Source organism: Oncorhynchus kisutch, linkage group LG13 (genome assembly GCF_002021735.2).
Source record: "Oncorhynchus kisutch isolate 150728-3 linkage group LG13, Okis_V2, whole genome shotgun sequence".
NCBI classification, from domain to species: domain Eukaryota; kingdom Metazoa; phylum Chordata; class Actinopteri; order Salmoniformes; family Salmonidae; genus Oncorhynchus; species Oncorhynchus kisutch.
Genome location: NC_034186.2, coordinates 11,877,786 through 11,891,571, shown reverse-complemented (window position 1 = coordinate 11,891,571; position 13,786 = coordinate 11,877,786). Strand labels below are relative to the sequence as shown.

The 13,786-nt window shown below is 40.7% G+C and overlaps 1 protein-coding gene across 1 annotated transcript in view; it reads left to right on the top strand.

The window, feature by feature from the left end:
* The window catches only part of LOC116376685 (phosphatidylinositol 3-kinase regulatory subunit alpha-like), a 245,533-nt gene that overhangs the window by 172,001 nt on the left and 59,746 nt on the right, over window positions 1-13,786 (top strand). The window contains exons 6-7 of the mRNA XM_031838032.1: window positions 6,398-6,599; window positions 11,838-12,018. Of these exons, the coding sequence (XP_031693892.1) occupies window positions 6,398-6,599; window positions 11,838-12,018 (383 nt within the window). The remainder of the gene's footprint in view (window positions 1-6,397; window positions 6,600-11,837; window positions 12,019-13,786) is intronic.

Genomic DNA, 13,786 nt, shown 5'->3' with positions numbered 1-13,786 from the left:
TTGGAGCAGTGACTTCTTTCTTGCTGAGCGGCTTTTCAGGTTATGTCGATATAGGACTCGTTTTACTGTGGATATAGATACTTTTGTACCTGTTTCCTTCAGCATCTTCACAAGGTCCTTTGCTGTTGTTCTGGGATTGATTTGCACTTTTCACACCAAAGTACGTTCATCTCTAGGAGACAGAACGCGTCTCCTTCCTGAGCGGTATGACGGCTATGTGGTCCCATGGTGTTTATACTTGCGTACTATTGTGTGAACAGATGAACGTGGTACCTTCAGGCATTTGGAAATTGCTCCCAATGATGAACCAGACTTGTGGAGTTCTACAATTGTTTTCCTGAGGTCTTGGCTGATTTATTTTGATTTTCCCATGTCAAGCAAAGAGGCACTGAGTTTGAAGGTAGGCCTTGAAATACATCCACAGGTACACCTCCAATTGACTCAAATGATGTCAATTAGCTTATCAGAAGCTTTTAAAGCCATGACATCATTTTTGGGATTTTCCAAGCTGTTTAAAGGCACAGTCAACTTAGTATATGTAAACTTCTGATCCACTGGAATTGTGATACAGTGAATTATAAGTGAAATAATCTGTCTGTGAACAATTGTTGGAAAAATGACTTGTGTTCTGCGCAAAGTAGATGTCCTAACCGACTTGTCAAAACTATAGTCTGTTAACAAGAAATTTGTGGAGTGGTTGAAAACGAGTTTTAATGACTCCAACCAACCTAAGTGTATGTAAACTTCCGACATCAACTGTATTTAAATGCTACTCTCCAGGAGTGAGACAGACCAACCGACCGTCCGGTGCTCAAGGTCACAGTCAGTCTGACCGACCATGCGACTGGCAGTGTAACACCAATCTCAGCAGACTTCGTCCAGGTGTCTCAGTCCCATCCCTTTGTGTCTGTCTCAGACAATAGAAGTGGTCAGTCATCCTATTGGCCTAATCCAGACTCAGAGTGACATCTCTAAGAACCCAGGGTACAGGGCAAGCTTTACAGCCAGACCATGCCCATCTGGACCGGACAAAGGGGGGCACCCAGCTCTAACCCTCCCTTACTTCCTCCTCCCTAGTCAGCCCAGCTCTAACCCTCCCTTACCTCCTCCTCCCTAGTCAGCCCAGCTCTAACCCTCCCTTACTTCCTCCTCCCTAGTCAGCCCAGCTCTAACCCTCCCTTACTTCCTCCTCCCTAGTCAGCCCAGCTCTAACCCTCCCTTACTTCCTCCTCCCTAGTCAGCCCAGCTCTAACCCTCCCTTACTCTCTCCTCCCTAGTCAGCCGAGCTCTAACCCTCCCTTACTTCCTCCTCCATAGTCAGCCCAACTCTAACCCTCCCTTACTTCCTCCTCCCTAGTCAGCCCTAGTCAGCCCAACTCTAACCCTCCCTTACTTCCTCCTCCCTAATCAGCCCTAGTCAGCCCAACTCTAACCCTCCCTTACTTCCTCCTCCCTGGGCTGTCTAGTGTCCTTATGGACAGATGGAAATCCAGTCAACCGGTTAGTGGCACCAAAAGGTCTACCCCCCTTCCTCCCTGTCCAGTTCTAGTCTCAGTGTCCAGTAGATCCTCAGGGACAGATGGACAGGTCAAGTTCCCAGCCTCTATTGAGCCAGGATCAGACCGTATCGATAAGGTTCTGGGGGGGGGGGGGTGATAACACCTCCAGACGGGATGTGGGTGGGAGGGCAGGGGGTCTGGGGGGGGGGGGGGTCTAGAGTGGGTAGCGGTCATTGGCTGTGTCTGTGGTCCGAGGAGGCGAGACAAGAGGAGGTCAACACAGCTGCCCTCTATCAGACCAGACAGATTGTCAACTATATATCATCCAACAACTCTGACCGACACACACCCACCCACCCACACATATATACACACACTCCCCCTCAACACACACAACCTCCTCCCTCCCCAAGCCCTCCTAACCCTCTCACAGTGTGTCCCTAACCTCTAACCCCTGACCCTAAGACACTTATCTCATATAATCACCCCGGGCCAGCCTTAACCAGGCCATCCCTATTGGCCCCAGGCGTGGGTGGAAGTCATTAAGAGAAAAGCCTGTCTCAGCCATGCTACTATAGCAGCTAACAGGAGAGTAGTCCTCCTCATCAGCAGACATGAGGCGCTCCACGAATGAGCACTTCTGCAGCTAACATACAATCACACACACACACACACACACACACACACACACACACACACACACACACACACACACACACACACACACACACACACACACACACACACACACTCACTCACACACACACACACACTCACTCACACACTCACACATACACATACACACACATACATAATCACACACACCCACACACACATACACACGCACACACATAATCACACACACACACATATTCACACACATACACAAAATCACACACACACATATACACTCACACCTACACACACTCACACACAACCCATAATCACACACACACACCACAGGCTCAACACAAACACTCTTCCACTCTTGGCTTCAGAACACACCATTAGTCAGGATTGACAGATTTACTGAGACTATCCTCCTGGTGGTTGTTTAAGTCCAGAGCACTTTGACTTAGGATCGATCACAAACACGGGTAAAAAAAATCAAATAAAAATTCTTTGCAAAGTCCAAATGCACCACTATAATAGGTCAATATGGATGACATTCTGCTTCTTTCGTGTACAGTATGTGAATGAAGAAAGCTAGCTCCATTATATTTTAGTACCTATACTAAATATAAAAAGGCCGTTTCCAATAGAAGACAGGGTTGCTTCTCCTTAGTAGCAGAATCAAATCAAAGGCTGGACACAAAACACAGTACACTCTGTACACTACAGTACACTCAGTACCCTACAGTACAGCACACTCACTACAGTACACTCTGTACACTACAGTACACTACAGTACACTCAGTACCCTACAGTACAGCACACTCACTACAGTACACTCTGTACACTACAGTACAGCACACTCACTACAGTACACTCTGTACACTACAGTACACTACAGTACACTCTGTACACTACAGTACACTACAGTACACTCTGTACACTACAGTACACTACAGTACACTCAGTACCCTACAGTACAGCACACTCACTACAGTACACTGCAGTACACTACAGTACACTACAGTACACTCAGTACCCTACAGTACAGCACACTCACTACAGTACACTGCAGTACACTACAGTACACTACAGTACACTCAGTACCCTACAGTACAGCACACTCACTACAGTACACTGCAGTACACTACAGTGCACTCAGTACAGTACACTCACTCTAGTACACTCCAGGGCACTACAGTATAGTACACTCCAGTACACTACAGTATACTCCAGTACATTCCAGGGCACTACAGTACAGTACACTCCAGTACACTCATCGTTAAGCAGAGTGCAGAAGTGCATGAGCAATACGTAGTGGCTATGTGATCTTCCACAGAGAGAACCCCCAGCTGCCTAGACAGCAGAGTATTGCAGAGGTACCTATGTTGGGTCTTTTGGTGAGAGCATCATTCTGCCTTCTCCTCTCTAAACAACAGCATCGTCTGAGCTGTGAGAACATCTGATCCCATCCGGAGACACAGAGACACAGTGTTTATAACTGTTATCCCATATATATGCTGTCCCATCAAAGCTAATGGCATGGATGGGTGACTACAACAGATTGACAACAACATTCTAGACAGCAGTGCTGCTGTTGGGGAGGCTATAATTCTGAATTCAAATCTCCCTGTATATCTGTCAAATTTTCAAATTACTGATTAGACCTTCCGAATGTGTTTACACCCCTTGACTTCTTCCACATTTTGTTGTGTTAGAGCCTGAATCGAAAATGTATTAAATTTAGATTTTGTGTCACTGGCCTCCACACAATACCCAATCATTTTTTACAAATTAATAAAAAATGTAATGCTGAAATGTCTTGAGTCAATAATTATTCAATCCCTTTGTGATGGAAAGCCTAAATATGTTCAGGAGTAAAAATGTGTTTAACCAAGTCACATAATAAGTTGCATGGACATTTCCAAAAGCCTGTTTTCATTTTGTCATTATTGGGTATTGGGTATAGATTGATGAGGACTTTTATTTATTTCATCCATTTTAGAAAAAGGCTGTAACGTAACAAAATGTGGAAAAGGGGAAGGGGTCTGAAAAGTTTCCAAATGCCATTTATATGTAAGGTCCCTCAGTCGAGCAGTGAATTTCAAACACAGATTCAACAACAATGACCAGGGAGGTTTTCCAATGCCTCACAAAGAAGGACACCTATTGGTAGATGGGTAAAAAAAGCAGACATTGAATATCCCTTTGAACATGGTGAAGATATTCATTACACTTTGGATGGTGTATCAATACAGCCAGTCACTACAAAGATACAGGTGTCCATCTTAATAACTCAGTAGCCGGAGAGGAAGGAAACCACTCAGGGATTTCACCACAAACTGAGGATGGAGCAACAACATTGTATTTACTCCACAATACTCACCTAAATGACAGTGAAAAGAAGGAAGCCTGTACAGAATAAAAATATTCCAAAACATGCATCCTTTTTGCAACAAGGTACTAAAGTAATACTGCAAAAAATGTGGGAAAGAAATTAACTTTATTTCCTGAAAACAAAGTGTTATGTTAGAATCACTGATACTTACAGTGCATTCGGAAATTATTCAGACCCCTTGACTTTTTCCACATTTTGTTACATTACAACCTTATTTTAAAATGGATTAAAAAATATATTAGTCTCATCAATATACATAAAATACCGCATCATGACAAACCGTAAACAGCTTTTCAGAATTACAGCTAATTTATTAAAAATAAAAAACAAAAATACCTTATTTAAATAGTATTCAGACCCTTTGCTCTGAGACTTGAAATTTAGCTGAAATTTAGCATTCTGTTTCCATTGATCGTCCTTGAGATGTTTCCACAACTTGATTGGAATCCAACTGTGGTAAATCCATTTGATTAGACATGATTTGGAAAGGCACACACCTGTCTATATAAGGTTCCACAGTTGACAGTGCATGTCAGAGCAAAAACCAAGTTGTGAGCTTGACGGAATTGTCGGGTACCAAAAAATGTCTGCAGCATTGAAGGTCCCCAACAGAGTGGCCTCAATCATTCTTAAATGGAAGAAGTTTGGAACCACCAAGACTCTTCCTAGAGCTGGCCACCCGGCCAAACTGAGCAATCGGGGAGAAAGGCAGGGACCAAGAACCTGATGGTCACACTGACAGAGCTCCAGAGTTCCTCTGTGGAGATGGGAGAACCTTCCAGAAGGACAACCATCTCTGCAGCACTCCACCAATCAGACCTTTATTGTAGAGTGGCCAGACGGAAGCCACTCCTCAGTAAAAGGCACATGACAGCCCACTTGGAGTTTGCCAAAAAGCACCTAAAGACTCTCAGACCATGAGAAACGAGGTTCTCTGGGCTGATGAATCCAAGATTGAAATATTTGGCCTGAATGCCAAGCGTCACGTCTGGAGGAAACCTGGCACCATCCCTACGGTGAAGCATGGTGGTGGCAACATCATGCTGTCGGGATGTTTTTCAGCAGCAGGGACTGGGAGACTAGTCAGGATCGAGGCAAAGATGAATGGAGCAAAGTACAGAGATTCTTCATGAAAACCTGCTCCAGAGTGCTCAAGACCTCAGACTGGGGTGAAGGTTCACCTTCCAACAGGACAATGACCCTAAGCACACAGCCAAGACAAAGCAGGAGTGCCTTCGGGACAAGTCTCTGAATGTCCTTGAGTGGCCCTGCAGAGTAGAATGGGACAAACTCCCCAAATACAGGTGTGCCAAACTTGTAGTGTCCCAAGAAGACTTGAGGCTGTAATCGCTGATGCTTCAACACCTTTTACTGAGTAGAGGGTCTGAATAATTGTGTAATTGTGATATTTCAGTTTTTTAAATGTATACATTTGCAAAAAAACAAAAAAAACAATGTTTGCTTTGTCATTATGGGACATTGTGTGGAGATCAATGAGGGCTGAAATACAGCAGTAACGTAACAAAATGTGGAAAAAGTCAAGGGGTCTGAATACTTTCCGAATGCACTGTATGTAAATGAGATATTTCTGTATTTCATTTTCAATAAATTTGCAAATGTCGTAAAACATGTTTTCACTTTGTCATTATGGTTTATTGTGTGTAGATGGGTGAGAAAATACATGTATTTAATCCATTTTGAATTCAGACTGTAACACAACATATGGAGAAAGTCAAGGGGTGTGAAAACCTTCTGAAGGCACTGTAGGTGTGTTCTGTTATTAGTGCCTGGCTCTCTATCCCAGCGCACACGCATACACACAGACACACACACACAAATACAATTCACACTTGTACTCATTCCCCCTCTCTCTGTCTTGCTACTCCAGAGACTCAGAGCGTGGAGGAGTGTGGCGAGAAGCTGAAGAAGATCCTAGAGTCCCCCAGTGTCCCCCAGGCCAACCACCAGCTCCTGGTGCACCTCACCAGACACTTGGTCAGGGTGGCCCAGAGTGGGGCTCAGAACCAGGCCAGCCCCAGGCTTCTAGGACAGACCTTCAGTGAGGCCATCTTCAAACACTCCCACTTCTGGTAAGACTGATTGGTGCATTGGTGAAGTGGTTTGGTGCTGGAAAAAAGGTGCTATCAAGAACCTAAAAGGGTTATTCAGCTGTCCCCATAGGAGAACCCTTTTAAAATCTTTTTTGGGTTCCAGGTATATCCAACAGGTATAGGAAACATATCAAGCATGGGTCTTATGCATGCTATATTCTCAGATATATACTGTATACTGACATTCTCAGATATACTGTATACTGACATTCTCAGATATACTGTATACTGACATTCTCAGATATATATATACTGACATTCTCAGACATACTGTATACTGACATTCACAAATATATATACTGACATCCTCAGATATATACTGACAATCTCAGATATATACTGACATTATCAGATATATATACTGACATTCTCAGAAATATACTGACATTCACAGATATATATACTGACATTCTCAGATATATACCGGCATTCTCAGATATATATAATGATATTCTTAGATATATAGTGACATTCTCAGGTATATATACTGACATTCTCAGAAATATACTGACATTCTCACATATATACTGACATTCTCACATATATATACTGACATCCTCAGATATATACTGGCATTCTCAGATATATATAATGATATTCTCAGATATATATACTGACATTCTCAGATATATATACTGACATTCTCAGATATATATAATGATATTCTCAGATATATATACTGACATTCTCAGATATATATATACAGTGGGGAGAACAAGTATTTGATACACTGCCGAGGTAACGAGTTCAAACAGGTGCAGTTAATACGGGTAATGAGTGGAGAACAGGAGGGCTTCTTAAAGAAAAACTAACAGGTCTGTGAGAGCCGGAATTCTTACTGGTTGGTAGGTGATCAAATACTTATGTCATGCAATAAAATGCTAATTAATTATTTAAAATCATACAATGTGATTTTCTGGATTTTTGTTTTAGATTCCGTCTCTCACAGTTGAAGTGTACCTATGATAAAAATGACAGACCTCTACATGCTTTGTAAGTAGGAAAGTAGTGTATCAAATACTGGTTCTCCCCACTGTATACTGACATTCTCAGAAACGTATAGTTTGGATTTACATTTGGTTGAGTTGTCAACTAAAGTTAATTCAACTTGAAATCAACAAAAAATGTCACCATGTCTTTTGATTTAGGTTAAAAGTTGGGTGAAAAAAAGACTAAATTACTTTTTGCAAATCCAATCCGTTTTCCACGTTGATTCAACGTCATCATGCATATTGTTTTGGTTGTAATGATGTGGAAACAACGTTAATTCAAACTGTTTTTGTCCAGTGGGAAAGCATTAGCATGTTGAGTATGCTGTTTGTTCACACACTGCCAAAGCTCACTGGGAGAATTGCTCTGTATCACGCAGGAATGTCCGTTTCTGGCTTCTGTTTACAAAGAAATCTGGAATAGGAGATTACAGTCAATGAGTCAGAACTCGTGATATTTGCGTAGCCTCTTCCACTCGCTCTGTCGCTCGCCTCTGACGTCACCAGAAGGAGTGAGCGTGCTGGGCTGTCCCAGAATGCATTGCTCTCTCTGGCCCGTCGCTCTGTCAGGTTTTTTATGAAAACTTGACCCATGGTGCTCCAGCCCCCCAGCCATAACCACCAGAGAAACAGATGGAGGGAGGCCAACCTGAGTCTGTTTGTCTGACCTTTCTAACATAGGATGTAACCCAAATGGCACAATAATCCCTATGTAGTGCACTACTTTTTACCAGGGCCCATAGGACTCTGATCAAAAGTAATGCACTACGTACTCTCATTTGGGACTCAGACGTAAGCTCAGTGGATTAGACCAAAGAGAGAAACGGCAGGGCAGGGAGAAGGGTCTTCTTAACCATTTAGCGCCATGCCAGGCAGAGAACTCTGCCAAGTACTTCCAAAACCAAACAACGCAGATCATGGAGTGTATAGTAGTATATCATATAGTAATAGATCATATACTAATAGTAGATCATATAGTAGATCATATAGTAATAGATCATATACTAATAGTAGATCATATAGTAGATCATATAGTAATAGATCATATACTAATAGTAGATCATATAGTAGATCATATAGTAATAGATCATATACTAATAGTAGATCATATAGTAGATCATATAGTAATAGATCATATACTAATAGTAGATCATATAGTAGATCATATAGTAATAGATCATATACTAATAGTAGATCATATAGTAGATCATATAGTAATAGATCATATACTAATAGTAGATCATATAGTAGATCATATAGTAATAGATCATATACTAATAGTAGATCATATAGTAGTAGATCATATAGAAGATCATATCTACTACTAGATCATATAGTAGTAGATCATATAGTAGTAGATCATATAGAAGATCATATCTACTACTAGATCATATAGTAGTAGATCATATAGTAGTAGATCATATAGTAGGAGAACATATAGTAGTATATCATATAGTAGATCATATAGTAGTAGATCATATAGTAGTAGATCATATAGAAGTAGATCATATAGTAGTAGATCATATAGAAGATCATATAGTAGTAGATCATATAGTACTAGATCATATAGTAGTAGAACATATAGTATATCATATAGTACTAGATCATATAGTAGTAGATCATATAGTAGTAGATCATATAGTAGTAGATCATATAGTAGTAGATCATAAAGTAGTAGATCATTTAGTACTAGATCATATAGTAGTAGATCATATAGTAGTAGATCATATAGAAGTAGATCATATAGTAGTAGATCATATAGAAGATCATATCTAGTACTAGATCATATAGTAGTAGATCATATAGTAGTAGATCATATAGTAGTAGATCATATAGAAGATCATATCTAGTACTAGATCATATAGTAGTAGATCATATAGTAGTAGATCATATAGTAGTAGATCATATAGAAGTAGATCATATAGTAGTAGATCATACAGTAGTAGAACATATAGTAGATCATATAGTAGATAATATAGTACTAGATCATATAGTAGTAGAACATATAGTAGATCATATAGTAGTAGATCATAAAGTAGATCATATAGTACTAGATCATATAGTAGTAGATCATATAGTAGTAGATCATAAAGTAGTAGATCATATAGTAATAGAACATAAAGTAGATCATAGAGTAGTAGATCATATAGTAGTAGATCATATAGTAGTAGATCATAAAGTAGATCATATAGTAGTAGATCATAAAGTAGATCATATAGTAGTAGATCATATAGTAGTAGATCATATAGTAGTAGATCATAAAGTAGTAGATCATTTAGTACTAGATCATATAGTAGTAGATCATATAGTAGTAGATCATGAAGTAGTAGATCATATAGTAGTAGATCATAAAGTAGTAGATCATATAGTAGTAGATCATATACTACTAGATCATATAGTAGTAGATCATATAGTAGTAGATCATTTAGTAGTAGATCATATAGTAGTAGATCATATAGTAGTAGAACATAAAGTAGATCATATAGTAGATCATATACTACTAGATCATATAGTACTAGATCATATAGTAGTAGATCATATACTACTAGATCATTTAGTAGTAGATCATAAAGTAGTAGATCATAAAGTAGTAGTCAATAAAGTAGTAGATCATATAGTAGTAGATCATATAGTAGTAGAACATAAAGTAGATCATAAAGTAGTAGATCATAAAGTAGTAGATCATAAAGTAGTAGATCATAAAGTAGTAGATCATAAAGTAGTAGATCATAAAGTAGTAGATCATATAGTAGTAGAACATAAAGTAGATCATAAAGTAGTAGATCATAAAGTAGTAGATCATAAAGTAGTAGTCAATAAAGTAGTAGATCATATAGTAGTAAATCATATAGTAGTAGAACATAAAGTAGATCATAAAGTAGTAGATCATAAAGTAGTAGATCATAAAGTAGTAGATCATAAAGTAGTAGATCATAAAGTAGTAGATCATAAAGTAGTAGATCATATAGTAGTAGAACATAAAGTAGATCATAAAGTAGTAGATCATATAGTAGTAGAACATAAAGTAGTAGATCATATAGTAGTAGATCATAAAGTAGTAGATCATATAGTAGTAGAACATAAAGTAGATCATAAAGTAGTAGATCATATAGTAGTAGAACATAAAGTAGTAGATCATATAGTAGTAGATCATAAAGTAGTAGATCATATAGTAGTAGAACATAAAGTAGATCATATAGTAGTAGATCATATAGTAGTAGAACATAAAGTAGATCATAAAGTAGTAGATCATAAAGTAGTAGATCATAAAGTAGTAGATCATAAAGTAGTAGATCATAAAGTAGTAGATCATACAGTTCATGAATTGCATGTTCAGTAATTATTTACATGTTCATTGATTGTTTATGGTTCATTGAACAAGCATGTGAATCAGTGTTAAAACCCTTTACAATGAAGATCGGTGAAGTTATTTGGATTTTTATGAATTATCTTTGAAAGACAGTAGATTTTTTTGCTGAGTTTATATATTGTATTCTACACCATCTACTGCATCTTGCCTATGCCTCTCGGTCATCGCTCATCCATATATTTATATATATATTCCATCCCTTTTCTTAGATTTGTGTGTATAAGGTAGTTGTTGTGAAATTGTTATATTACTTGTTAGATATTACTGCACTGTTGGAACTAGAAGCACAAGCATTTCGCTATACTCGCAATAACATCTGCTAACCATGTGTATGTGACCAATAGCATTTGATTTGATTTGATTTGAAAGTGTATCATGCCTCAAAAAGTCATTTTGTTTAGTCATCTTCCTCTGAGAGAGGTCCGTCACACAGCCACCACAGGACTTGAATTATAGGGAATAAGTACCTAAGTTAATCAACAGTTTCTCTGACCCAGCAGCAGGCAAAATTCAATAGAGGAGAGCGGAAGGGAGGGAAGGAGGGAACGGGTTCATACCCCAGAAACTATCACTAGAACTTGTACTAGTTTTACAATACCTTCAAAGAAGCCATTTTGTTTAATTTTCTAATGCAGTTCAACCATACAAATAGCTTGTATTGTTATCTGATGGATAGCATGCTCTCTCGCTTTTTCACCCCTCCCCTCTTTCTCACTCTGTTCAAGTGACGTTGTAACTCTTGACTCCCCAACAACACGATGTTATGTTTATGTCAATATTTACATCAATGACTTCTTGACCTCTCTGTCCCTTCCTTTGACCTCTGACCTATTCCCCTGCCTGTCTATCTGCCTGCAGTGCGGACGTAAACCCAGAACACCACGTGAAGATCATTGAGGCCCTGATTGCAGCCGGGGGACTGGTGGAGATACAGGCAGCCCCAGGTAGGACACTCCCCCTTTGGATCCGACCTGCAGCCCGCCCCCCCCCCCCCCCTTCTCTCTGTGCCAACATGGTGGAGGGTCATGGACTTATACAAGTACTGTGTCACAAATGGGTTCAGATGTTCTACACAGTGCACTGCTTCTGAACAGTGTACACAGGAAGGCCTTGGTCTTTACTTCAATAGAGAATACAGAGGTCCTCATTGTGGTTCCTGGATTTGCTATTATTCGATGTGTCTCACAATTCAGCTTCATCATGTTTCATAATATGACAGACACACCTACATATGACTGTGCAGTTTGTCGTTCCACTACGACAACAGACCTGCCTGAGGAGGACTCTGTGGGGAGAGGGAGGAAGGGGTGATGAGTGGAGAGGAAGGGTGAGAAGGGGAGAGCAAGGGTGAGGGAGTGGTGATGAGGGGAGAGGAAAGGTGAGAAGGAATCTGTGGGGAGGAGGGGAGAGGAAGGGTGAGGGATGGGAGAGGTGAGGAGAGGTGGGGAGGGTTGAGGGGAAATCTGTCGGGAGGAGGGGAGAGGAAGAGTGATGAGGGGAGAGGAGGGGTGAGGAAGGGTGAGGGAGGGGAAAGGAGGGGTGAGAAGGACTCTGGGGAGGATGGGGGAGGCGAGAGGATGGGGAGGAGGGGTAAGGAGGGGAGGGGAGGGGAGAGGAGGAGTGAAGGATGAGGTCATCCAGAACTAAATATAGACGAGTCACAGTGGTCACCACTGTTTTATCAGTACGATGTCCGACTGTCAGTACGATGTCTGTCTGTCAGTACGATGTCTGTCTATCAGTACGATGTCCGACTGTCAGTACGATGTCTGTCTGTCAGTACGATGTCTGTCTATCAGTACGATGTCCGACTGTCAGTACGATGTCTGTCTGTCAGTACGATGTCTGTCTATCAGTACGATGTCTGTCTGTCAGTACGATGTCTGTCTATCAGTACGATGTCTGTCTATCAGTACGATGTCTGTCTGTCAGTACGATGTCTGTCTGTCAGTACGATGTGTGTGGGTCATGGGAAGAAGGCTCTGTTTGTGTGTGCTTGCTTCGGTGCATGCATGCGTGTGCGCTCGTGTGTGTATGAGTGCGTGCTTGGGTGCGTGTGTGTGTGCTTGCGTGGGTGCGAGTTTGTGTGGCATACAGAGCGACCCAGGCCCAGCGAGAGGTCACATTTTATCTGCAGTGGCAGGATGTCTGTAGAATGGGATAGTGGTAATACTATCCAAGGACAGGCTGGTTCTAGAAGGCTCGGCAGGGTTCTGGCAGAGAGTGGACTTTCTGTATTCTGTCCTTCCTGTAAGAATCAGCCCACTGCCAGCTTGGGGTTTGTTATATCTGGTGGTTTTAATGAAAATAATTGAGCAGCTGCCCAAAGCTGGGCCATGTAGTTTATTTAACTTATGTATTTCTCACAGTGGGAAAAGGACTTGGAATCCCTCTCTACCACAACCTACAGTGGAAAAGAGCAGTTTGGTCTATGAAATGTCCTGAGCTACTGTTACAAATAGTGCGTATAGCATAAAATAATACCATACATCTTCCTCCGTTTGTTTGCTTTGCCACGAAAGCTGCAATAACTTAACGACATCTGTACATTTTCTCTGGCTGGTTCTCCGGGTGTTTAGGTAGCAGAAACAATGCCTGGAGGGTCAGCCAACCTCAGGGTAACACTGTCAGAGAAGATAATTAGACCTAAAGAGATGGTTAGGATTGTCTTGTAATCTCTGTATAAGTTTGTGTGTGTGTGTTTTTGTGTGTGCTTGTGTGCATGTGCATTTGCATTTGTGTGAAAGGGTCTTTGTTAGCCAGCCAGACAAACAGATAGGCAGGCAGACAGACAGACAGACAGACAG